Below are 27,821 nucleotides of genomic sequence, written 5' to 3'. Positions count from 1 at the left end.
CATATAAGTTTGAAGAATACTCCTCGCTTAATATGGATGTTTAAGAGCAAGACAAGAACTTAGCACGCATAGGACACCTTCGGATAATTGAAACAATAGTACTAGTTGGATAACCAAGCTTCTTGAATGAATATTCAATTGTAATAATTGGAAAACCAATGTTCTTGAACGGATATCCAATAAAATATGTTAACATATGTGCCATTCAATAGCTTTGGGCTTTAGCCTGTAGACGTGAATAGAAATGTGCACTCCGGAAAATAAGTTAAATGGTGCATAATCTTAGATTTTGTAATCTACAAGTTTTGTTTTTATATGCAGACCTCATGAATGGTGGATGACAAAAATGCACACACACAATTAATGTGTGTACATGTAAAAATAATATGCATATTCATATATACGTACGTATCTTACATATTAACCATGGACAACCAAGGCACAAGGAGAGGAGAGAAACACGATCATCCATTTGATCATCTATCACATGCATACAATAATCAAAAAAAAAAAGAGGGCAGTGGTCTATATGCTTTGTTATCTTCACACAAATTTAGGCTGTTTAATCATCTGTCACATGCATACAATAATCAAAAAAAGAGGGGGAGTGGAAAAGACAACACAATTGGTAGTGAAGGCAGAATTCTGTCTTCAAACACATGTAATGTGCTAGGCTTTTACATACTATCAAAGCAACACCCCATTGCTCTGCTTCTAAATCTAGCTAGGCCTATACATGGTGTGAAAGTTAAATTCAGTAAGAAGACAAACATCTGTGCCATCACCACATAACACTTGATCAAATCAGGCCTGCTCAAAGAGCTCATTTCATGTAATGTACACAAGGATAATGATTGATATATCATTGTAAGGCACACAGCCCCAGGACCTTTCCACTTGAATGGCCTTCCAAAATGGGCTTTATATCCCCTACACAGCACAAAATTGGAGGGTGTAAAGCCGGCACACATAAAAAAAGCACAGCTTTTGGGTAACTGGCTATCGATAGTGGGGACAAAAAGATGTGGAAGTATGGCAGGCTTTTCATTCAAGACAAACTGCTCAAAAAAAAACCTTAGTTCATTTTTTTCTCTCTTCTGCCTGCCAATATACGCGAGATCTGCAATCCTCTGCTGAAGGCTTGGTTAAAGAGAAGGCGGGTTTGGAAATCAGAGATGAAGGGGAACCAGGCCAACGTGGCCACAGGGGTGAACAGCAAAAGGCCCATAAGGTATTCGTAGGCTCGAGCTAGCGCCTTCACAGAATCCCACATACTGGCCTTTTTTACAGCAGATCTACAGGCCTGAGCAATCTGCAGACACAGCAAGAAGCCAACCTTAGCTTTAGTCAGTTTTCTAAGCCCTACAACTGCCAATGTGTTGCTCTGAGTTGTGCTTTTTGTGTAATGGCACTATCAATAAATGTATGTTTTAGATAATTGCAGAAGTGGGAGTAGTTTACCTGCACCAACGCCCACCCTGATGGGAGGAATGCCAGTGCACTGACAAACAAATCCCCTACTTTAAGATTTCCCACAACAAATAGAACTGTCAATATTGTTATTGCTGCAATGAAGAGCCCTCCTTTCAGAAGCCTAAATAAAAGCTGATACTCTGCACTAAACCGCTGCCTGCCCTCAGAAACGACCTGAAAATGACCCAAATCATTCCCATTATAATTACATTCACGCAGCGCCATACGCGTTTGAATAGTACAAACTAAGAAGCCCATAGCTAACAGAAACATAATAATCTACCAAAAGTTTTACCCTACTTACTTTCAGCATAGCCAACACGAACACAATAACCAGCCATGACAATGCATACACCTGCGTAATAGAGAACTCACTTGGTAAGATCACACATTACTGCTACCATAGAGCAATTACAGGAAAGCACCTTTCAGGAGAGTTGGTGGAGCTACTGGTATTGTTACTGCTAGCAGACAAGATAAACTAGCCAGCCAAAAGTGCGCAATACTGGCATTTTGCTACAGACAGACTCACCAGAATGCTCTTGTTATGCTGAGTGATGTTCAGATGGTACACAAGCCCATATTGATATAAGAGAAACCTTGCTGACAGAATAATTTCAATAAGCTGGCCCCTTAGTCCGGAAGTGTTAAGATGAGCCTGTTCTTCTTCCCACCATGATTCCCAGCTCTTCTCTGGTGGCACCCCAATTCCTCCACGATTGCTGACCCACTTGTTCCAATCATCCCAATCATCAACAATTTTCTGCCACTCAAAGCCTGACGGGTTGAACAAGAATGGTGCAAAAAGCCATGTCCCTACTAGAAACCATAGAGAGAACGTAATAAGAAGATATGGAACAGTCTTGCTCACAGTAGCTCCATATACATTATACACTATCAGAAGTATCAGGAGCTCTAGCCCCTTGGTGAAGTGGCTACGAGAGTAAAGCCGATAATTCTCTGCAAATTTTGCATGGAAAACAACAAATCCACGCCCAGTGGATCTATACTTGGCACCACCATGAAGAAGTGTCCGTCCATAGAAATGGACCTTGGTGCCCATTGAGAAAGTGAAAAACACGGATGCAAGTTGGAGCTGCATGACAATAAACTCGCTCAAGGCCATCCGAAACCCTCGCTCCAGACCAATTTCCATCACCATGGGAAGGGCCATGAGCAATCCAATCTGAACAAACGATTGAGAGGCCAAGGCAGCCTGCAAAGGTCTATTGTTTTGAAGGCCTGCAAAGTGGATCAAACTGGCTTCAAGCCCACTGAGGGCAAGATATATCCGGCCGTAAAGGAAGACGTAGACAGTAAGCACTACAATCTGCAACAACAAGAAAGTAGTTATGACAAGCTTGGGCAGAGATCCCCATTAGAAGAGAAATCACGAAGAGACGACACCAGCACACTCACCAGAGTGCTGAAGTAGAACCCCACAGTGGTGAAGTAAACTGACAGCATCCTAAAGAAATCCATTCGATGGCCAAGTCGGTACACATCACGGCTCATGGTTTGTTCACCATTTCCCATAGCAATTTTGGCTTCGAAAAGGGAGATTTGATTCAGTCCCACGTCTCTTCCCTTGCCCACCTGTATGTACTCATGATGGGTGACATTACCTCGGCGCAGAGTTGTATTGAATCCTGGAGAAACAGTTGATGCCACCAGCCTTCAGTGCAAAGGTTATCCAAAAGTTCTGTATAGAAAAGAGAATTTCAATCATCACCTGCAAAAATGTCCTCACTAAGATTCACAACTCGAGAAGCCTTGCTGATGCCACCTCTCGTGATGTGGAAAAGCCGCTCAAACACATCAGGATGCCCATAATGGAAGCGGACCCTGTTCAACACAGCATAACATGGCAAAATGACAACATTTCAGCATAACCAACAACACATCAGCTCTTCCTACACAACTTGAAATGATCAAAATTCTACAAGCATAACATAATACTTCAGTGGATTTGCTAGAACTCGTTGCCCTATTGTAACAAAGCTAGACTCCTGGTTTGACATGAAGCCTGCTAGAGAGGAGACACTGCAAGCAGTGAAAAGCATTAGTTTTCAACCCCAAAAGAGTCACAAGAGACCCAAAAAGACCAGCACATACAAAGTATACACCTTCCAGTGAAGATGTGTTCACGCATTCCCAATATTGAAGGAGTTCCGACTCCATCCTCATGGAACTCCTGGAGAAGGTTCCTCATCTTAAGAGCTTCCTCTAGATAGTTATCCTGTGAAGTATAATACACATGAGAATCTGATGGTGCAGTTGGTAACACTTTCTGCTCCCATTGACAAGGCACCCTTGAACCGGGACATTGTTGTCGCAAAGCATGTACCTGGTTCATGTCGATAGCTTGCAATGCCTCACCTCGCGTGAAAATAATGGCATGATTTTGGTTCTCTGGTTTACCTTCACCCAGGATGGGATTTCCAGGGAGCTTGATTTTGTAGATGTCCTGATTACACACACTGTGCATGAGAGCCGAAGCACATATGGAGGCGCACATGAATCAAATATATGAGCCATTTAATCACTTGAAAAACACACAAGGAACCACTAGTGGTGAGGCTAGAGCCTTTGCGGGCAACAAAAAGGTTGAACATAAAGCTCATTGACAATATAGATCAAAAGTGTGCACCTGATCAGTCAGGTTTTTCTCATCTTCATTGCTAACAAGGACTTTGACAAGTACAGAATAGTACTCTTTCTTCTTGCCATCCTCAATCTCGTCAATATATGCCACTCTCAAAGACGGATTCCTGTAAATTTTCCAAATGCATCTCTGAACTCTTCAAGACGAAAATTTCAAAAATAAAAATATCTGGAATTGCCTAGGATCCCCTTTCCTGTAAGATATGCATGCAGATAGACAAAATTTGGATTGAAGAAAGGAAATTCAGCCTCAACTCACTCTTTCATCAGATTCAAGATATCCATTGCACGAGGATCTTTTATGCGTTTATGATTGCCATAATTTTGACAAGTAGCCACATAGGTAAACTTCATGTCAGCAACCGCTTCAATGTTTGAAGAAAGCGATCGCTGACTTTTTTCCATGGAGGCAGCCTTGAGTGCTGCTTTGTAGCCTTGCATGATCTCTGTTTACACAAGTACATGGGTCACATGCGTCTGGCTTGCAAAATACCAGCTACAAATACCAACACATCAGTATGCATGAATATGTGGCAAGTTGACAGCTCACCAGATGGTTGCGCCATATCAAAAAATGCCTGAAGCTTAAGAGCTCTTCGATAGTACATCATGCCCCTCACTGTGCAGAAATTGTGTTATTATACAATCTTCCATTACCAAGATGATGTGAAGATACTACAGAGCACAAAATTTTATGTTTCAAAAGCCAGATGCTATGTGTTCAAAGTGGCTAGAAATGTACCTGTTCTGGTAAGCGACTGTGCTCGATACGAGGCCCATTGCCGGACTGCATCAGTAGATTTCTCAGTATCCCAGAGCACTATATCGGAGCAATTTTCCCGCTCCAAGAAATTTTTCCATTCATCTGAACAAGAACACCAAAACTCTTTCTCAACGACTCCGGAAAAAAAAAACATCATCAACATAACTCATAATTCTAAAGAATGCTAATTCTCTGAGTATCACATTTTGAAAGCGTTGATTGGCAATACGTACATTAAGATTCCATGGACACATTGTACACCTTTTTTCTCATAGACCCGTTGGGTCTTGTGCACATCTTGCATACATACATTAAGTATGCTATCTTAATCACATACATACATTGCATACACACATGTATGTTGGGTAGGAGGGCAGCTAGCCTACACACACACACACACACACAACCTCAAGCACAAAGAAACATGAGTGCTAGAAAAGATGCTCAATGAATGATAAATGAAAGTACAAGTGAGTACTAAAAAACCTAGGGTTAAGTGCCCAACACACAAAAGTGTGTTCACACAGGGAAAAAACCTGTGTCCACTCACAGGGGAAAAACGCCCGTGAGTAAGCTAGGTTCGCACCTGAACTAGCCGAGAGTGGACATGACCAACAAACCCCCCTCAAGTGAACGGTGTGAACGGGTAGCAAGGTTATAAAGCTGTGAATGCTGCCCTGCACTAGGCTCCACAGTAAGAGTGATCAAGAGAGATCACGATGGCAAAGACGAACTGCAGTGCCAATGGAAAAAGCAAGCACTATATGACGGGGAAAAGGAGAATCCCCAATGTCATAGTGCTAATGCTAGAGCACAGTAGTACATAAACGCATCACCTGAAATGCATGTCAAAGATCATGTGGACATCAACTGCTTCAAATCAAGAGGATTCGCATAATACCCCCCTGAAGGCAAGCATCCAAATGCCAAGCTAAACTGCATGCAATCCACATCAATGACAACAAGGGAGCAAAGCATAGCTCTGTAACTGCACCAATGATAAGCATAAGAAGAGGTAGTAGATATACGCATGTGTAAAGGCAACAGGATCCAGAAGTCATGCCTGTGGACATGCAATGTAAGCTGCAAGAGAGAAACTCATCAATGGAGGATCTGATGAGGAAAAATCCATGATGGTAGGGCTGATAAAAGTAAAAATTCAGCAATGGGAAAATCTGAAAATCGGAAGAAAAAGTAGGAGCACGGGACGAGAATCAGCCAATGCTATGAGAGGATGGGTAAACTCTCAACGATGCCATGATCAGTGGCATGTATGGCAAGTGTAAAGATGCATAATCCCACAATGAATAATATACATGTGACATGTCAAAACCATGAGGACAAGCCAACACTAGCCAAGTGTGTAGAAGGCACTCCGAGTAAACACCACATGTGAGAAAGTGACAATGTCAACAGTGTAGAAACAATCCTGCTGCAAGGGAAAACAGCATAAAAGGCATCTCCAGTAGACAACACATAAGAGAAAGTGTCTAGCATAGACAAGCATGAGGGTCAACAAGCATAAGTGACCATGAGGCATCACCAACTGCATGTGGGCAAGTAAAATCCCCCCCTGAAATGCATCTGCCAGACAATGCATGCCAAGAAGTACAGACTATAGAGTATAGTCATCAAAAGCAACGGCATCAGAAGACATCTCTACAGGTGATGAAGATGTAATGGACAAGGCTGATACATGTGTAGCCAAATTTGCCTGATCTCCACCTGTGGAAGAAGATGCCAGCTTCTTCTTTTTTTCTCAATACGCTTCCTGCATTCCTATATGGTGTGCCATGTTTTCCTGCAGTAATTACAGCACTTTTTCTTTTCAGGCTTCTCCCCTGTCTTGGGAGGATCCGATGGGCTAGGTTTAGGCCCAGATCGATTCACACGAAAGGTAGCAACCATTGTTGACTCAGAAGACATCATGTTGTTCCTATTGGAACGGGGTTGCTCTTCACTGAGCAAGAGAGTCACAAGGTTGTCAAAAGTGACCGCATTAGGTGCATTGCCAGGCAACAACCGTAGAGTGGTGCCAAATGTCTGCTAAGAGTCGGGCAAATTAGGCAAAACGGTGTAAACAAGATAGCCATCTGTCAAGACCTCATCAATGTTAATGAGCTGCTCTCTCGTAGGTCTTTCACATGCGTAAGGTACTGATCAATAGAGTCACCTTCAAGCATGCGGTCAGTCTCAAGCTTGCCTCCAAGAAAAGCTACACGAGCCTCATTGCGACCTGAATAGCAGTCACCTTGGCTGAGAGTTTTTCCCTTGGTTGTCCTGGCCTTTGGAAGACTTCTGCCCTTTGTCAATGCAAAGATCCACAAATGAATTTCATAGCACCTCAGCTACTGGTCGGTTTGCTCATATAGGCAATCAGCCTGTTTATCTTTTTCCCATGGCCTGTAAATGCCCTTTTTATAGGCGCTTTTCACACCACTTGCTAGCCGCCGATCCTATTATTGTCCAGGCCTGTGTCATGGCCCTGTGAAAATGGAGCAGGACAAGTGTGGGCATGGTGGTTGCAAAGTCAGAATATTTTATGATTCACATGGGGGGTGCCCGGACAGTGTTTAAAGATGTGTGGACAACCCTAGGTGTGAAGGGGGAACATTAAAACATTAACTTTTAATGTTTATTAAAGTTGCCCCTAGGCCTTAGTGGCCCTAGGGAACTTATTAAGTTGGGGCCCTAGGGATTAACTTGGGAAGGAGGTTTTCTCTTTCTTCACTCTCTCTCTTCCCTTTTTGGGAATCGTGTAGTAAAAGGGGAGCTTTCCCTCATGCGCATGAGGAACTAGCGTGGAAAAGCACAGGAAGGGGAGGCGACTGCTGAAGAGAAGTTGTGCTGCTGTTTTTCTGAGGAAACCAGCCGTACAGCACTGTACGGCCAGGACTACGCAAGCTTTCTCTCCCCCTCTCTCATCTGTTGCTGGCGGCGCACAGAGCTGTTGCTGGGAACTCTGCGCAGAAGCTCTAAACAGGCTGTACAGCCTGTTTTCCAGCCCAAACCCTACTGTACGACTGCCGTACAGTGTACGGGCAGTCAGGTACAGCAGGTACAGGTGCAGGCGGTGCTTCTCTGGGTGCTGGACAGACCTGTGCAGGCTGATTCAGGCTGGTACAGAAGTGGACAGCAGGCTGTTTTATGCAAGTACAACGCCTGGCACGCATCCCGAGGCGGTACAATCAAGTACAGTGCTGATTTTCAGATCTGTACTTTCAAGGACAGCATAGGAGTGAGCATCAGGAGGAAGATACAGGCAAGTGCAAGCACACGTGTGAAGCAGGATTGTGGGTTCAAGTGCCTGCAGGCACAGATTAGTGCTGTTGCTTCCTCCAGAGTTGTTTCACGAGCTGAACTTGGTAAGCCTTGACTCTGTTCATCTATCTCTCTTTCTATTGCTTGATGTCTGCTACAGGTATGTGTTATCTGGCTCCTTGTGAGAGGAGGAGTTTGGCAGATTGACAAGAGATTAAGACAGGGATTGAACAGCATATGTATGTTGAGCTGAGAAGATGTATCATGCTTATGAGTTATGCCAGATGTATGCCCATGGCTGGCCTGCTTTGTGAACTTGGCTGATCAGAGGGAGGCACAGTGTGTTGCTTGAGGACACAGATCTGTGTGCATTGATCCTCTGTGCTGAGAAGGATTTGTGGGCAGTCAGATTGGACTACAGGTGTAAACTCTTGGCTGGTTTTTGTATTGTACTCAGCCATACATATTATTTTAATGGAATAAAGAAATACCGCAAGGGGCGCCAAGCTTCGGGGCCAACAGGTGTCGTTGTGTTTTCAGATTTGGGCACTCTAGCTCCAATCTGTGTTTTGTTTATCATCTAGACTACAAGTGGACGGGTGTTAGCTCTTACCGCACTCTGGTTTTCTATCAGAGGCCGATTTCAAGGTTCCGTTGCCGGGACCAATCATCAACTTTCTGAAGGGGGTGAGCTCGTGGTTGTTTTGGAGAAAGCCATCGCTGAAAATTCAGCAATCATGTCTGATACAGAGGAAGAGTACTTCTATCATGAAGAAGAAGAGCAAGAGACTTCTCCTGAAAGAGATGTATCTGAGGATATCTTTGCAGGAGAACAGGCTGCAGATGTTGAGCCTTATGAGGATGTAACACAGCCAGAAGATGTGCATGGTAAAGAGGATGATGATGCTCGGTTCAAAGATCGCTTGGCTGGTGTTATGGATACTTTTATGCAGCTCACACAGAGCGAGCGATTTGCTGAATTTATGCGATCTCGCACAGAGCCCCGCACAGAGCCCCAGAAAAAGAAGAAGAAGGTTCGTTCGAAGAATCTTTCTCATGGTCATAGTGGTACCACTCCACAGGATCCATCTCCTGCACAGTTTCCGAACATGCAGCATGCTTTTGGTGCTAACCCACAGAGTTCCTTCTATGGACAGCCACCTATTCCTCAGCAGAACATGCATCCAGGTTATTTTGGTGGTGGCTCGGTGTTTCAATCCATGACTGGGGGTTATCCTCAGGGAGGCATGGGTATGTATGGGCCTTTTGGAGCCAATTTTCAGCCTGGCATGCAAGGGAATATGTATGGTGGTATGCAGTCCGGTATGCAAGGAAATGTGTTTGGAAGCATGCAACCTGGGATGCAAGGCAATATGTTTGGTGGCATGCAGCCAGGTATGCATAGTGGAATGTATGGAAACATGGCTGGGATGTATGGTATGCCTGGTGTTGGAATGGGAAATGTTGACCCAATGATGGGTATGAATGTTGGGGGCAGCAATTTTACAAAACCACTTCCATATGATAATCTAACGCCTATGGGAAAGGCGAAGGATTACAAGGAAGGGGGAGCTGCAGTGAAGTTTGACACTTTCAGTGGGGCCAAGGATAAATTGAAGGCACTTACCTTTTTACAGCAGTTTGATGCTGCTTTTTCTGGTGGGAATTACACAGAGTCCTCTAAGGTGAGGAAAGCTGCCACTTTTCTCAAGGGCAATGCTTTGCAGTGGTGGTCTACTCTTCTTTTGCAGGGCATAGCACCCACTACATGGGTCCAATTCAAACAGGTTTTCTCTTCCGTTTGGCTCACATCTACATTTGAGGTGGATGTTATGACCGCATGGCACAAGCTGGATGCTTCAAAGTGTGATAGTTTGGAGGATTATAACAAGAAGTTTTGGGAAGCTCTACTCCCAGTGACTTCTTATCGTGCCGTGCCATTATCTGAGCAGGTTGAGAAATATTGTTGTGGGCTGCCCAAGGAGGTACGAGATTACTGTATAAAGACCAGAGTAACGAACATGTCACAGATGATTGAAAATGCTATGACAGCTAATGCGTTACTCACAGGTGGTTCATCTGGATTTAAAGGCAGTAAGAAATTGGGCAAGAAAGCTGAAAAATTTGGGCATGCTTCTCGTGATACTAAAGGGTCTACAGAGACAAAGTATAAGAAGTTGCCAATGCCCAAAAGGACTTCTGAGGAAAGACAGGCTTTGAGAGATGCTCAAAAGTGTTTCTACTGTACTGAAGAGGGGCATATGTCATTCAATTGTCCCAAAAGAACGTCCAAGAAGGATCTTGACAATAAAGGAGAGCCCAAGCCAAAGAAACCAAAGCCTTCTGCAGGCTTAGTTCCTGATCTTGTGGGTGAGCAGCTAGGTGGTGAAGCTACAGAGTTGTGCAGGGCATGGGGCAAAGTGAGAGATCAGAATGCTTTGATCTTCTTTGACACAGGTGCTAGAGCCAACTTCATTTCACCAGATTTGGCTAGCCGATTGGGGATTCGCGCAGAGGAGATGGGGCCGTTACATGAGGCAAATATGGCTTGTCCAGGGTATGCAGAACCCGTTACTCCTATCATTGGGAAGCTTCGGCTTCATTTGCAGGGTTATGTGGACAGCGAGGAGTTTTTCATCATGCCTTTGGATGGCTGTGATGTTTTGTTGGGGATGCCATGGTGCCACAGGGTACATGCGGTGGTGGATACTTACAATAGGAAAATTACTCTGACTCATAGAGGAAAAGAGCATGTATTGGATGTAAAACTCAAAGGGGAATCTGTTCCTATTGTATCCGCTTCGGCGATTTCATCAGTAATGAAAAAGCATCTTTCCGCGTACTTGATTTATGTAAAGGATGCACAGGATGATGAGTCTAAGTCTAATTTGTCAATGTTAGATAAGGACAGGGCTGATTTCTTAAGTGGGTTTCAAGATTGTTTTTCCGAGTCATTGCCAGGGGAATTACCTCCTGAGAGGCCAGAAGATCATGCCATAGATCTGATTCCTGGTAGTACTCCACCGAATAGACCGCCGTATCGTGTTAGTGCAGCCCAACAGGAAGAGATTATGAGTCAGGTGCAGGAGCTATTGAACAAGGGGTTGATACAGCCTAGCTCATCACCCTTTTGCTCACCTGTGCTCTTAGTGCAGAAGAAGGATGGTTCTTGGCGCATGTGTATAGATTACAGGGCGCTGAATAAGAATACCATCAAGAATCGATTTCCCATACCGAGGATCGATGACATCTTGGACCGCTTACAGGGCTCCACAGTTTTTAGTCGTATTGACTTGAAAAGCGGGTATCATCAGATACGCATTAGACCCGAGGATGTGCATAAGACAGCATTCCGAACCACATTTGGGTTGTATGAGTTCTTGGTTATGCCCTTTGGTTTGACGAATGCGCCTGCCACATTTAACAGAATGATGGACAGGATTTTCAGACCTCATAGAGAGTTTGTGGGCACATTCTTTGATGATATGATTGTGCATTCACAAACTGAGGAAGAGCATAGAAGGCATTTGGCCATTGTGTTTGCAGAACTCAGAAACCATAGGTTGGTGGTTAATGGCAAGAAGAGTGAGTTTTTCTTGCAGGACATACATTTCTTGGGGCATATTGTGTCTGGTCATGGAGTCCGTATGGATCCAGCCAAGGTGGAAGCAATCCTTAATTGGCCAGCTTTGAGGACCGTGCATGATGTACGCAGCTTTCTAGGATTGTGTTCCTATTACAGGCGTTACATACGGCACTTTGCTGAAATTGCTTCACCTCTTCATGCTTTGACGAAGAAAGCAACTCCGTTTAGATGGGCTGATCGGGAAATTACAGCATTCAAAAAGCTCAAAGAAAAGCTTACTTCGGACCCAGTATTGGTGTTACCGGACCTCCGAAAGGCTTTTGTTGTCCAGTGTGATGCATGTGGAAGTAGCATTGGTGCAGTTCTCATGCAAGAGGGACATGTGATAGCCTATGAGAGTAGAGTTTTGCAAGATGCCGAGAAGCATTTACAGGTGTATGAGAAAGAGATGTTGGCTGTAATTCATGCTCTTTCTACATGGAAACACTACTTGCTTGGGGCTGATTTCACTGTGCAGACAGATCATCAGACCTTGCGTTATTTCCTCACGCAGACTAAGCTTTCAGAGAAGCATATGCGTTGGGCAAACTTTTTGTCAATGTTTCACTTCCAGATTGTGCATGTGGAAGGCAAAAAGAATGTAGTGGCAGATGCTTTGTCACGCAAGCCACACGTCTCTGCAGTTTCACTTGCTTATCATCATGAGCTTGATGAAATGAAAGAGCAGTATGCCCATGATGAGGATTTTGAAAGGTTGTATGATCAGATGTCTGAGGGTCAGCGGCATGAGCATTACACTCTCAGAGATGGGTTTTTATTGATGCATGGCAGACTGTGTGTTACCAGGCCATTGCGACTCAAGGTTATGATTGAAAGTCATGCTCCACCGTATGCAGGTCATAGAGGTATTGACGCCACGGTCAAAGCAGTGGAGACTTTCTTTTATTGGCCAACCTTGAGAAGAGATGTTGATGCCTTTGTGAGGCAATGCATCGTATGTCAGAAGGTAAAGTTTGACCGTCAGAAGACACCAGGATTATTACAGCCTTTACCTATTCCGGATAGACCTTGGGAGAGCATTGCCATGGATTTTGTATTTGATCTTCCACGGACACAAACGGGAAATGATGGCATCTGGACTATCATATGCAGGTTCAGTAAGCAGGCTCATTTCATTCCCGTGCGGAAGACAATTAAAGTGGATCATATGGTGAAGTTGTTCATGGCGAACATCTTCAAGTATCATGGCTTGCCTACGTCTATCATTAGTGACCGTGATCCACGGATGACGAGTTTGTTTTGGAGAGGGTTGTTTGACAACATGGGTACAACTCTCAAGTTTTCATCGTCATTTCATCCACAGACAGATGGTCAGTCAGAAGAGGCTAACTCTACAGTGTTGGATCTTCTCAAGTGTTATGTGTCAGAGCACAAGCAACAATGGGAAAAGTATCTTCCTTTGGTGGAGTTTGCATATAACAACACTGTACATAGCTCGACAGGCAAGGCGCCTTTTGAGATTGTAGAAGGAGGGAAGAAGGTACCGCCCATTTTGCATACAAAGGATAAAATCTTTGAGGCTGATCAGTATGTGGAGAGCTTGGATGAAGCTTATCGGAGAGTTAAGTTGGCCCTCCAAAAAACTCAGCAGAAGCAAAAGAAAGCCGCAGACCGTCACAGACGTGATTTACAGTTTGCATTGGGTGATTGGGTTCTTTTGCGTTTTGAAAAGGCTAGACTCAAGAAGATGAAGGGTAAAGAGCGCTTATTCCCTAAGTTGAGTATGCGATATTATGGGCCTTTTCAGGTTTTGGAAAAGATTGGTGAGGTAACCTATCGATTGAAGTTACCAGATCACTGGAGGATTCACAATGCTTTTCACGTGAGTCTTCTTAGACCTTTCCGTGGGGATGTGCCTGAGGATGTATCAGATGAGGCTCAGCCGGAAGTTGAGGAACTTGATGAGGTTCTGATTCCAGAGCAGATACTGGCACATAAAGAAAGGAAGGTACGAGGTAAAGTTTACCGTCGCTATCTTGTGAAGTTCAAGAACTACTCACCGATGGATGCGAAGTGGATGGAGGAAGGTGACTTAACAGATTCACCTCAGGTTTTGCAACTTTATCTCGATGCCTTTGAGTTAGAGCCGACTCTTATTGTGGCTCATTCAGGTTCAGCAGAGCATGGGTCTGGAGCATTACCTGATGCTCAAGAGGGGGGTAGCACCTCCACTCCCTTGATACAGACAGGCTCAGATGACATCTAGAGGTTGCTTGGTGCAGATTTTATCTCATCCGAAGGTACTGAGGCTGACAGTACATCTGTTTATGGGACTTCTATGATATATGTGTACTAGTCACATGGAGATTTTTGTGGATATGTATGGTTCATAGTGGTATACAACTTGGACTATTACTATGCCATTGCTTTGCAGTGAATATGGATACTTGTGTATGGCTCAGAGAGATTGGGACGCTGATCTTGCCATATTGTATATTTCATTTTGGATATTTTGATGCATCACCAGAATGCAATCGAGGACGCTTGCCATCTTTCAAGAGGGGGGTATGTCATGGCCCTGTGAAAATGGAGCAGGACAAGTGTGGGCATGGTTGTTGCAAAGTCAGAATATTTTATGATTCACATGGGGGGTGCCCGGACAGTGTTTAAAGATGTGTGGACAACCCTAGGTGTGAAGGGGGAACATTAAAACATTAACTTTTAATGTTTATTAAAGTTGCCCCTAGGCCTTAGTGGCCCTAGGGAACTTATTAAGTTGGGGCCCTAGGGATTAACTTGGGAAGGAGGTTTTCTCTTTCTTCACTCTCTCTCTTCCCTTTTTGGGAATCGTGTAGTAAAAGGGGAGCTTTCCCTCATGCGCATGAGGAACTAGCGTGGAAAAGCACAGGAAGGGGAGGCGACTGCTGAAGAGAAGTTGTGCTGCTGTTTTTCTGAGGAAACCAGCCGTACAGCACTGTACGGCCAGGACTACGCAAGCTTTCTCTCCCTCTCTCTCATCTGTTGCTGGCGGCGCACAGAGCTGTTGCTGGGAACTCTGCGCAGAAGCTCTAAACAGGCTGTACAGCCTGTTTTCCAGCCCAAACCCTACTGTACGACTGCCGTACAGTGTACGGGCAGTCAAGTACAGCAGGTACAGGTGCAGGCGGTGCTTCTCTGGGTGCTGGACAGACCTGTGCAGGCTGATTCAGGCTGGTACAGAAGTGGACAGCAGGCTGTTTTATGCAAGTACAACGCCTGGCACGCATCCCGAGGCGGTACAATCAAGTACAGTGCTGATTTTCAGATCTGTACTTTCAAGGACAGCATAGGAGTGAGCATCAGGAGGAAGATACAGGCAAGTGCAAGCACACGTGTGAAGCAGGATTGTGGGTTCAAGTGCCTGCAGGCACAGATTAGTGCTGTTGCTTCCTCCAGAGTTGTTTCACGAGCTGAACTTGGTAAGCCTTGACTCTGTTCATCTATCTCTCTTTCTATTGCTTGATGTCTGCTACAGGTATGTGTTATCTGGCTCCTTGTGAGAGGAGGAGTTTGGCAGATTGACAAGAGATTAAGACAGGGATTGAACAGCATATGTATGTTGAGCTGAGAAGATGTATCATGCTTATGAGTTATGCCAGATGTATGCCCATGGCTGGCCTGCTTTGTGAACTTGGCTGATCAGAGGGAGGCACAGTGTGTTGCTTGAGGACACAGATCTGTGTGCATTGATCCTCTGTGCTGAGAAGGATTTGTGGGCAGTCAGATTGGACTACAGGTGTAAACTCTTGGCTGGTTTTTGTATTGTACTCAGCCATACATATTATTTTAATGGAATAAAGAAATACCGCAAGGGGCGCCAAGCTTTGGGGCCAACAGGTGTCGTTGTGTTTTCAGATTTGGGCACTCTAGCTCCAATCTGTGTTTTGTTTATCATCTAGACTACAAGTGGACGGGTGTTAGCTCTTACCGCACTCTGGTTTTCTATCAGAGGCCGGTTTCAGCCTGTGCATCCTGTCCAGCCATGCAAGTTCAAGAACCAAAAGATTTTTACAGATTTTGCATCATTCTAATGAAGCAAATACAGCATTTGTGGTGGCAGCTCTACAGAGGGTATTCGGGACCCAATACTATGTCCGAATCCCTCTCTATATATGTATATATATTTATGCACTTATCTCTCTATCTTGGGCGTTATCTTCGTCGCAAAAGACTGTTAAATTCTGTCCATTGAAGTTACTGATTCTACCCATCAAGCTTCCGCATGTTACAGGTTGTGTCAATACTCAATGAAGGTTGTGTATCATGACTCATGGATTAGACCATGGTCACCATGAAACTCGTTTCGATGTCTTTGAAACTCGTTTCATGTTTCGGTGGTGAAACGTTTCATGTGCAGATTGAAACCATATCATTTCATGTGGGGAAAAAGGTTGTGATTTTGTGCGCTTTTTAGCTTTTATAATTCTCTCTTTCCTTCTTTCATCCTATTTGTTCTTTTCTCTTCTCTTTTTGTATGTCTTCTTCGTTTATTGATGATAAATATGCTAATATCACCTTATAACTATTGGCCAGCACCTTCACATTTTATGTATATGATCGTTTCGGTCCAACATTTCATTGTCCACCTACCTGGTGTTGAAACGTTTTGTTCCAAAATAAATCGTTTCAGCATCGTTTCGTTTCAATAGTGAAACGTTTCGCGGTGACCTTGAAGCAGACATCTCTGAGCTATGTCCTACAAATGAGTACAACAGGCTTTGCTCCCCTGCCTTCAAAAAGAAGTTGTGGGACAGACTGAGTCAACCATGCAATAGCACCCCATGTAATAAAGATAGGATCACTCCACAATCTGCCCATGAACTGGATTATAGATACCCCTATCCTCTATGCTTCTTTGCACTCCGATAAACAATGATACAATGTCTCGGAAGCTGGGCACGTAATGTAAGAGGGGACCATGCCAAAAATAGATCTCAACTAGTTGGTGGGCAACCCACCGTGTAGAAACAGCCAGAAATAAGATACATCACACATCTTGTACAAGTGCCAGAGTCTCAACCAAAATCTTCTTTGAATGGGGGGTGTAATGTCTTACACCTCCCAATGAGGCCCAAGAGTGGGAACTCTCTAGGTCTGTCTAAGCATGAGCGGCATTACACACAGTGTAGCTGCAGAAAGGTATGCTCCTCATGGGGTTATAGTTGCATCATTCCCACTCACCACAGGCCCAATGTAAATATGTGATAGGGCATCCACCATCTAGCCATACGCAAAACGAAGCATGAGTAACCATCATCAGGGAAGGGTCAGTATAACAACGCTTCCCAGAGCGACCCACTACTCTCACTGGACAGATCACATAGCCAGGTGTGATCACCTGTACATCCCATCTCCATCTGCCATCCAGACTGAACGGAATAGACGGCAATAGACTCTTCCTCCTCTGGTTTCGGAAATCCCATCACATTATACAAACATACATACTTAAATGAATACAAATCCACAAGCACATACATACATGAACACATTCAGGTTATTGCACGATATACAAAACTTTGGTGCATTGTTACATGTTCATATCATATGCCCAATGTGCAATCAAATGAATCCATGAAACAAATGATTCGGAGTTGGGACTTCTAAAATACGCATACAGAATAGCACATATGGAACATAGTATTAGGTACTGTACGTGCTGTACGGAACAGCAGGTAAGGTGCTGTACAGGTACAGAACCGACCATTAAGTGCTGTACGTAGAGTATCGGAATAAACGCACCTGGATAAATCTTCTGGAGATAGTAAAGAATCGAGACACCATCCTCGTTTTCTTCTTCCAACCCTTTCCGTGTGTACAGTATCTCTTCACCATAGTAAGGTGTAAGGACGCTGAAAGAAGACCAAAAAACAAGAGATAAGGCCAAATGTAGTGCCACTTGATGTGCACTCATTAACTCAAAAAGAAACCTGAAGGAAAGCATGTTGCGAATCTTAGGAGGGGGAGGCATGTCCATGAAAAGTGAGTTTGTGAAAAATGCAATGCGGCGCCTTGCTTCAAGGTTGGTGGGAATGTCCATGGCAGACTCTGTTATGGTCAGCAGCAGGTGAAGCCTCTTGATCTGCAAAGCAAATTAACATGCTATACACTTGGTAGTATAGAAAGGTATCAGGTGACTGCATTTAGAGCGTGACATTTGTTAGAAATGTTGCTTGGGAGTTTAACTACAAGTTTACCTTTTCAATCAATGACTCAGGTGGAGGATACTCAATTGATTTCTTTTCAAACAGCTGGGTGTTTTCGATTGAAAGATTGTCCACTCGTCCTTCGAATCTCCTGAGATGGGCCCCTTGGCTCGGGTCTAGAATCGCTCTAAACACCAAAACAGTAACAAATTCCAGCATTTTTTTAAAACGACATGCAAATAGAAATTACTTAAATGCTACACACAAAACTTAAGTCCTACACAATCAAAAAGAGATCTTGCAATACAAGAAAAAATCTGCAAAAGGTATTAATACTCACAAATCTGTTAAAATTTATGGATGATCTTCGTCCATATGTTTTTCTAGGTGACATGTAGGTGTCACATGAGAGTTACAATTCTTCTAAGGTTACAATTCTTTGTGAAGTGAGAGTTACTAGGAGTTGTAGATCTACCTTTTGGTAGACTTAAGGTGTCACATGTGATCTAGGTGGCATGTAGGTGTCACATGAAGAAGCTTCTCTAAACCTATCTAAGCATGTAACCTCTCTTGATTAACAGATAATTATGTGATAGCTTTGAAAACTCCACTTGTGTACAAGCCACAGACACTCCCTCAGCCTTGTTCTCAATGAGTTTAAATCCTTTGTGTGATTAGTGTGAGATGAGTTCTTCATTAGGACTTGTTTAGTTTCATGGACTTCTGATGAGAGTCTTTCATTGATCTTAGACTCTAGAGTGAGGCTTTGCAATGATTCAACCTCTCTTGCGGTTTCTAGGTGAAAATTGTCTCAAGCTCATCTGATGCAATAATACACAAACATGCATGCACACATAGAATGCATAATCTTTAAGGCCCTCAAGTTTACAAAATTAAAAACAAGTGGTTTTTTTATGTTTGACGAGTTATTGTTTGTGAGAGCACCTTGCATCCTACCAAGGGGTAAAAAAGTTATATGTAAGAAGTCCTCTTTGCAGTTTGAGTCCATCATGAAGTAACACATCCGAGAGAAGTGTAATGAAGGATGGGATGTATTGGTGGTAGCCACTAATGGCAAGAGAGAAGAGTAACAAAGATGCATCAACCAAAGAACACATTCATTGGGCTAAAGATAGGCTAAACAATGGTCTCAATAAGAGGGAGGGGAAGAAAGAGAAAGGAAGGGGTTGGGTTAGGCGCACCTTAACAGACTCAATGAGTTCCGAGAATGTCTCGGTTGTCTTATTGGCCTTTGGAAATGGTAATGCATGTCTAGTAAAAAGAGATTAGAACTGAAGACCAAATGTCGTCTCATACGACGTCCAGCCTATACTCGATGCGTGAGTGTCATTTAGGATTGCGTGAACCAATGGAAAATATTGTTCCCATTTCGACTGTTGGCCATGGCAGTAGGACTTGAGAACGTTATGAGATGAATCCATAGCCCCTCCTAAACATGATGTATGGATAGATGCTATGTATATAATAGGGTGTGAAATGGATCTCAAGACGCCAAAAGCCCCATCGCATCCAAATGGATCAGAGCATGTGCGCAAATGAAAATAGAAAGAGTGTGGACGAACGAAGGCAACAGGCAACATAGGTTCTAGAGGGAATTGAAGCGGCAACAGGGTTCAAGAAGGAAAATTGAGATCATTTGAACGGACTATCCCAACGAAAATGGTTCGTGTTACCACAAGAAAGAGAAAAGAAGCCATCTGCGGTTGACTGGGCTCTTGCAAATCTGTTTGTTGCAAGATAGAGTTCCTGCATATATTTCCAAGTTTACAAAGAAGAGTTAGGTGCAGTGTGGGAGAACTATTTGGGTCAGAGCAGGGAAAGGGCTGAAGACCAGAGTCTGCTTGGATGCGTGTTTCCTAGAGCTTCTGTGCAGCACCATCGTTAGAGACTTGGTCCAGATCTATTCTTCTTCGACAATAGCTGCTTCTTGTCGACAGAGCGTTGTTTGTGTGAGGAGGGCCTGAAGTGCACAACAGCAAATTTAGAGTCTAGAACTGTGTTGTTGTGACCCTCCTGAGGGGATCCTTGAGTTCTTTTGTGTTATCCTTCTTTTCTTGGTGCCCAAGACTCGAGGTTGTTGAGAAATTACAGTGTTCTTGTATATCTGAAGCAAATAGTGAGTTTGGATGCATAGTCCTTTGCTTTGATGTTTTTGTTGTGGAGTGAGAATTATTTTCATTGAGTTTGAGGAGATAAAGCATCTGTGTGTGCCAATCTGATGATTGTGTAATTGATTCTATGTCAGAATCAAATGAGATAGCGTACAGAGTCTATTCTGTGTCAGCTGAGCTTCGGATCTGTCAGTTGATGGTGTGGGGACCTCGCTATGGTTTGTTTGAGTTGGTGTGAAGTGCTTGTGAGTCCAGTCTGGCAGTCTTGGGACTGTCGACAATCAAGAGTAAGAAGGGTTGTGGGCTCAGAGTATTTCTATGGTAGCCATGCGCTATCTGTTGTCAACTGTGTGGTTATAAGGTTGGATCTTGGTTTGGTTTGAGTGTTCTGAGGGTTTACAAGTGCCAGCTGACACAGAGGAGAAATGATCTCCATCAGTTGAGTCAGTTTGGTCGTCCTTGAGAGGATAGACATTTCAAAGACAGCTCGGTGTCTGCAATGTCAACAAGGTGTCTCCAATGTGAGATCCCTTCAAGTTTGGAGGTGCTTGAGGGCCTGCGAATGTCTTAGGACATTTGGAGAGGTTTCAATTTCAGTGGAGGATTCTAAGTCTGTCGGGAATCTCAATCTGCTGGATCAAAAGAGAGTGGGCATAGGATCCAAGGAGGTCTTGATGTTGTGGCTTTCAAGTAAGCTAACACTAGAGGACAACAGAAGGGTCCTAAAGGACAATTTTCTGTCTGGGGACAAGTGAAGCCATTAGGAGGCAGTTCTGTGTCAACTGGGAGAGCTTTTGGTCAGTTGGATGTCAACTGTGGTCAGGAGAGGCCTCTAGGTGAAAGATCAGTTTTGAGGTGTCCTTTGAGTCAGCTTGAGGACTAGGGACAGTTGCAGGTCTGATTGGTGTCCTTAAAGCTCGGATTCTAGTATCCCCCAGTTCTGATCCCACTGTGTCTTCTTCTTGTGTACCTATTGATGGTGTATAAAGGCCGCACTCAACCACCACACAAAGTGAAAGGCCAATTGATTATAGATTTCTGTTTGGCCATCTGTTTGTGGATAGAATGCACTCGACAAATGTAACTTAGTCCCAAAATTGTCAGACAATGCTTACCAAAAATGGGACGTGAATTTAGAATCTTTGTCTAATGTGATTGTTAGTGGCAAAACATCAATGGGATACCAAAACCGAATGAACAAGTGAACTAACCTATGTCTTCGACCATGGTTGTCTTATTGCAAGGAGTGAGAATGCAAAGCTTACTGAATCTATCCACAACTGTCATACTTTGTGTGTTTCTAGATCCAACTGAGGTGGGAAGAGAGCTACGAAGTCCATACTCATGTCGTGAAAAGGACCCTTAGTAATAGACAAAGACTGAAGTAACCCTACCTATTATGTATGAGGAACTTTCACCTTTTGATATATCTGACATGATTGGACCTGTTAGTAGACATCCCATCGCATTTTAGGCCAATAGAATGACCCTTCTAACTTCTCCAAGATACTCTCGATACCCCTATGGCCTCGGACAAGCGAATCATGGGCATCGTGGAGAAGGACTTGACGCTTTTCCTTTAGCACAAAAAGATGATTCTTGAAAAACAACCAACCTTCTCGTCTACTGTAGAGGTTCTGAATTGAGGACCAACTAATATTGAGTCTCGAATTCTTCTAAATCCGGATACTATGCCTTCATGCTATCCAAGTCTTTGACTTCAATTTCCAACACAATGGACTCCCAATGTCTGAATTCCCCTGAAACAATTAACTCCAACTGGAATGAATGCAAGTCACTCCATTGGACACTGGGCATGGTTTGCAACCACTTAAGTGCTTGGTAATCTGTCTCAACTCTAAAGTTCCTCCTATAAAGGAAGCGCTTCCAATGTTTAAGCATTATCATCACATCCAAAAGCTCTTTGTTATACACCAATTAATTCTTTGACATTATTCAACTTGCGGCTATAATAAGTCACTAGCCTACTATCTTGCTGTAAAATAGCTCCAATGGCAAGGTTACTTGCATTAGTAATTACCTCAAAAGAAACATCCCATAATGCCAACTTCAAAACTGGTGACTCAGAAGAGATGTTGCAAGATCAAGAAACTTGTCCATGTGTGTGTTGTAGGCCTAACAAAGACCCACAAATGAGCGGATTTCATGGGAATATGAATGGCCTGTACCTTTTCAAGATCGAGGCTAATACCTTATGAACTAATGATGTATCCAAGGTAATGGATTTCCTGTACTCCAAACTCAATCTTCTTTGCATTAATGAACAACTCATTGTCTTGCAAGAGTTGCAAAACTTGTGCCACATCTCGCTCATGTTGCTCTCCAATCCCTGAGAAGATAAGGATGTCATCTAGAAAGAGGAAGACACATTTGCCAATGAGATCCCGAAAAACCCGAGACATCATCTTGTTGAACGTCGCTCGTGCTTTGGTGAGTCCAAAGGGCATCACCACAAATTCATAGTGGCTGCGCTCGGTGTCCTGAAGGCGGTTTTTAGAATGTCAACCTCAAAGATCCGAACTTGATGGTAGCCACTCTTAAGATCTATCTTAGAGAAAAAATTTGCACCATTGAGTCGTTCTAGGATGTACTCTATTCTAGGCATGGAAAATCTATTCATAATTGTTAGCGTATTTAGTGCCCTATAATCCACAGATATGCGTGCGGTCTTATCCTTCTTTTGGACAAACAAAATGGGAGCAACAAAAGGAGAGGAGAAAGGTCAGATAAATCGAGACCAAAGTAACTAGGATAATTGATGCTCCAGCTCACTCTCCAATGCCTTAGAAAGGCGGTAGGGGAACTTGTTGGAAGGCTCTATACCAAGAACCAACTCTATGCGATGGTCCTCAGGTCTCTTAGATGGGAGATTGGGTGGGAGAGAAGAAAGGTCAAACAAATCCAGACCAGAGTAACTAGGATAATTGATGCTCCAGCTCACTCTCCAATGCCTTAGAAAGGAGGTAGGGAAATGGAAGGCTCTATACCAAGAACCAACTCTATGCAATGGTCCTCAGGTCTCTTAGGTGGGATATTGGGTGGGAGGTTATCTCGCATCATAATGTTATTGTAATTAGACAACTACTAACCATCCGTTGCTCCATTACGAGTGCTATCTGAACTGCATTAGACTGAGAGCAGACACATGGCAACACACACTCTGCTTCTTTTCTTATGGGTTGTTGAGCTTGAATGTGGAAAATGAGTGAAATTCCAAGAATGCTCCAATCCCCGCAAAAAATGATGGACTCAAGAAAACCTTCAACGATAGTGAAAGTGTCCCGACTCCAATCAAGAATGGGGACATACTGTCTCAACCACTGAATCCCGAGCATCATGTCAACCCTAAAAGAGGAGAGACCATGAAATCCCACTGGAATGTTGCCCTCTAAACCAAAAACTCAAATTGTTGAGCTTTATGAGAAATGTGTGTACGTAGACCAGGGATAAACCCATCCACGTCTAAATGGTAAGGAACCAAGATACAGCTTATTTTGGTTGCCAATTGCAGACAAATGGCATCCTCTAAACTACCCATGTAAAAGAGAACAATGAAGTGATGTCCCCTTGCAGTGCCATGGGCATAGATGAGAGCCTTCTCATGTTCCTCAACCTCACCCTCCTACTTATCATCAAATTCCACTACTGGTATTGAATTCAAAGTGAGTAATGGCTAAACAACATTAGAGACTGATGGCGGAGGTGTGGATGGAAATGCTACGGTCTCTTCTGTAGAAGTGGATGCCTTGGCATACTTTTCAGCCTAAAACTTAGTGCAATCTTTCCTCTTGTGTCCCACAATATGACAAAAGAAACAACAGTTCTTTGCCCTATACCGTGTCTATTCATCTGGTCACGTTGGAAACTTTGTGGCTCCATCACCTCCAATTGGCTTTCTTCTTAATGCGATGTCCCTCTCGACATGGTAGAGACCTGGGTGTTTTTCCGAACCGCAGTATTACCATCCACCAAATGCTCACTTCTCTAGGTAGTCGAGTCAAGTCACCAACGTGATGCTCTGATACCAATGTTACATGCACTCATAGTAGCCAAGAGTTTCATAAAAAATATTTTTGAAACGCGTTTCGAAACGTTTCATTGCCAAGCCCAAGAGTATAAAAAAGGTTTCATAACCGCCGAGGGGAAGGGGAGTATAGTACCCAAAACAAGGACCTTAAACAAGTTTTACACAACTTCATAAGACCTTCCTACCACGCCAAGCTTCATAAGGAGTTTTAGACTGCAAATCCTTGGTAGGAGTCAAGACATTTGTTCAACACATAGTTTGCGCACATAGTTGCCTCTAACCAAAAACCATGAGGTAAATCTTGAACTTTCACCATACATGTGCCATCTCCATGAGAAACATGTTCTTCCTCTCAGCCACATCATTTTGTTGAGGTGTGTATGACCTTGTACATTGACGTCTTATGCCTTTTTCAACCATATATGCATGAAATTCCTTGGACATATACTCCCTCCCTCGATCTGAACGAAGAGTGCCAACTTTACATTCACATGCATTTTCAGCCATGGATACGAAGTGCCTAAAGCACATAAAAACCTCTGACCTCTGCTTTAATGGATATCATCAATAAAAGTGACGAAGTAGAGATATCCCCCAATAGATGGTGTCCTCATAGGACCACATACATCACTACGTATAAGCTGCAATTTCTTAACAACTCTCACAGATCCATCCTTTGAAAATGATGCGGCATGTCCGATGCATTTTACCAAGAATACACCCCACATACATGTCTAGTAGGAGTCTCAAGAGTTGGCAACTCAGACACCATATCATGCCTTTGAAGACATAACAAACTGCCATAATTCAGATAGCCAAATCGTGCATGTCATAATTCTACATCACTCATAGCACGAGTCGTAGAGATTGAGCAAGCATCATGCTGCAACTTCTCAAATACATCCATCTTCTATAGGCCATCAAACAAGGTACCTAAGACAATGATAGAATAACCATCATTTCTATCCTGAACTGTATATCTGTCATCCACAAATTTCACCGTCAAGCTTGACAAGACTAAGGCTGAAACTGACAACAAGTCCTTCTCAATGCCTGGCACATATAAAACTTTTGAAAGAGTAAATGCACCGCCATTTGCATTAGTGAACAAACTCTACCAACTCCTTTGACACGATATGAAGAACCATTTGCACTTGTGACGGTTCTTACACTTGGGACAGATTCCAAAGATGAGAACAAACCTTTTTGTGAAGTAATGTGCTTACTAGCACCACTGTCAAAGTACCAAGCATCCGATTCTACCACTGACATGCATACATCATGAATAGAAGGATCATAACTGCAATGTACAGTCCATGCCCAATTATCTTGAGTAAAACTTATAGATTTCTTCTTCTCTGTACTTCGTGTAAATGCATAAACCACAGCCATGCCCAATTCTTTCTTTTTCTCCTTCTCTAGCCTTTTCTTGCAATCATGTATATAGTGCCCTAACACTTGTCCTTCTTTTTAGGCTTATCACCTTCTTTCTCAGCATCCTTACTTGAGAATTTTGATTTTGACTTATAGCCGCCATGCGAAAAAGCTATGCAATAAAAGCTTGGTCACCAACTCACATATTAGATCTATTTTGCCTAGACTGCTCTTCTTGCAAGAGTACTGAAACCAGCTCATCAAATGTAAGAGCATTTGGATTTCCCTTCATCATGACTCTAAGAGTAGAGGCAAAACTCTGATAAGAATCCGGCAATGCATTGAGAACTGTGGACGCCAATGTACTATTAGGATATATCTCATCCACACTAGTAAGCTGCTCCTTAAAATCTTTGATCTTGGTCAAGAAGCTGTCCATTGAGTCTCTCTCATTCATGTGCTCAGACTCCAACTGTTTGCGCAGATATGCAACACGTACTTCATTGCGCACCTGGTATAATGCAACAAGTGCATCCCATGCATGTTTTAAAGTCTTACATGACCGAATATGAGAAATAATGCTTCGCTTCACAAAAAGTGCAAGCAATGCGTGTGCCTTTGCATCTCTTCCATCCCATCTCGTTTAAGCAACAGTGAAAGGTACTAGTAGTGCATGTGGAGAATCCACATCTATATCAGATTCTACAGTACGTGATTGCACTAGTAGTTGTGAAACAGGACGAGTTTCACTACCACTGACCACATTCCAAAAGCCTTTAGCAACCAATACATGCCTCATCATATAGAACCACAATGGACGGTTAGTCCCATCAAGTTTGTCCTCAACAGACAACATGTTGAATACATCACTACTGCCAACCATGACTTTCTACCAAATGCAAAATCTTTCAACACACTGCAAGTACCCAGAACATTGGATGGTTGCCTACTGACTGAATCTGTAGACACTACTACCAGCTATGACTTTCTACCAAATGCAAAATCTTTCAACACACTGTAAGTACTCAGTATTCACTGAATGCAACCTTGGATGACTGCCCACTGACTGAATCACCTGTAAAGTGTATGACATTGGATTTTTAAGTTGGAAAATAGACATTAAGTTGCTTAGAGATTTCAATTACAGACCTTTGGGAAAGGACCATCTTGATTCCCCTAGATATACTTACCATTTTTGTTCCCATATGAGATCTTGGTCGGATTTGGATAAAATTTATGCCATTAATAATGACTGACTGCTACCTGCCTTTGACGCCTCTATTGATTTAGCTACTCATGGCCCTGAGAATTCTCCTATTTTTATTTGTGTTAATAACTAAATCTAGTCTAAAGCTATAGTATACCTAAATTCCAAAAAAAATACCTCCTCAAGGCCTCTCATGGTGACCTCCTCAAGGCCTCTCATGGTGATTAATTTATCTCTGTCTTATGCATTGTTTGATGCCCATGTCATCTCTTGTATTGAAATGCAACGTCTATGAAAGGCTCTAGTACACCTCTCCAGAACGTCTGCAGTAACCTTGCGGTGTCCCAAAGGCGCCTGAATCGCGCCGCGAACACAATACGGTATACACCTTCTCCTAAGAGGGTATCTCAATCGGAGACACCTAAAAAAAAAAAAGAGTCGTGAGGAGGAAGGCAAACTACTAGATCAAGTGTCAAGGAAGCTAGCCCTAATACGAATTGTTGGAATTAGGATTAGGATTGCAACAATGCACACACACAAGATAGAGAAGCTTGAGAGCACACAAACTCACTAGATTAGAATGAACAAATGTGTGCCAAATACAAAAGATAAGTACACACCCCAAAATGAGTAGATAAGAAGATGTACATACGCACGGGAAAAAAAACCTCATAGTGAGGAAAAAAGTACCCGGACGGTCCTAAGTGTGTTCACACACATCACTACCATATAATGCTACATCATCAACTTATCTTCTTCAAACTTTTTCACACACTGAGCTGCAGAGGAGGTGTTAGCACCTCTCTGTGAGAACATGGCCTTTTTTATTAAACACACTTGTATTTTATCATGTTTATAGGTCGTGGGCTGTTGTCGACCACTTCATGAGCAATCGGTCAACTATAAGACCTTTCTATATAAAGAGTCTCTCTCATCACACTTGTTGTATCCAATCCCAAGCACAAAGAATAACCCCATTTGTTGGCTATTGCCATTGTAAGCCTCTTGCTAATCAAAAGGTGATCTTGTCAACAATTGCTCTCTCTCTCTCTCTCTCTCTCTCTCTCTCTCTCTCTCTCTCTATATATATATATATATATATATATATATATATAATTTATTAATTTATTT

General features: G+C 43.1%; 1 protein-coding gene across 2 annotated transcripts in view; it reads right to left on the bottom strand.

Annotated features, from left to right (window-relative positions):
* Positions 1-795: 795 nt before the first annotated feature.
* The window catches only part of LOC147640289 (callose synthase 3-like), a 45,402-nt gene continuing 18,376 nt past the window's right edge, over positions 796-27,821 (bottom strand). The window contains exons 27-42 of one of the 2 annotated variants that reach the window (XM_086778868.1): positions 17,981-18,116; positions 17,714-17,865; positions 17,526-17,635; positions 4,880-5,002; positions 4,688-4,756; positions 4,397-4,583; positions 4,124-4,244; positions 3,821-3,940; positions 3,600-3,712; positions 3,433-3,516; positions 3,206-3,318; positions 2,893-3,122; positions 2,006-2,803; positions 1,778-1,828; positions 1,462-1,647; positions 796-1,312 (exon numbers count right to left, since the gene is read on the bottom strand). In XM_086778868.1, the coding sequence (XP_086634994.1) occupies positions 1,076-1,312; positions 1,462-1,647; positions 1,778-1,828; positions 2,006-2,803; positions 2,893-3,122; positions 3,206-3,318; positions 3,433-3,516; positions 3,600-3,712; positions 3,821-3,940; positions 4,124-4,244; positions 4,397-4,583; positions 4,688-4,756; positions 4,880-5,002; positions 17,526-17,635; positions 17,714-17,865; positions 17,981-18,116 (2,830 nt within the window). In that variant the 3' untranslated portion in view covers positions 796-1,075. Of the gene's footprint in view, positions 1,313-1,461; positions 1,648-1,777; positions 1,829-2,005; positions 2,804-2,892; positions 3,123-3,205; positions 3,319-3,432; positions 3,517-3,599; positions 3,713-3,820; positions 3,941-4,123; positions 4,245-4,396; positions 4,584-4,687; positions 4,757-4,879; positions 5,003-17,525; positions 17,866-17,980; positions 18,117-27,821 lie in introns of both variants that reach the window. The other variant, XM_086778866.1, reaches the window with a different exon arrangement.

The sequence above is a fragment of the Cibotium barometz genome, chromosome 3, assembly GCF_041138505.1.
Source record: "Cibotium barometz isolate CiBa-2024 chromosome 3, ASM4113850v1, whole genome shotgun sequence".
In the NCBI taxonomy this organism is placed as follows: domain Eukaryota; kingdom Viridiplantae; phylum Streptophyta; class Polypodiopsida; order Cyatheales; family Cibotiaceae; genus Cibotium; species Cibotium barometz.
Note: the sequence above shows the minus strand (reverse complement) of the source record. Positions and strands in the feature narration are given on the sequence as shown.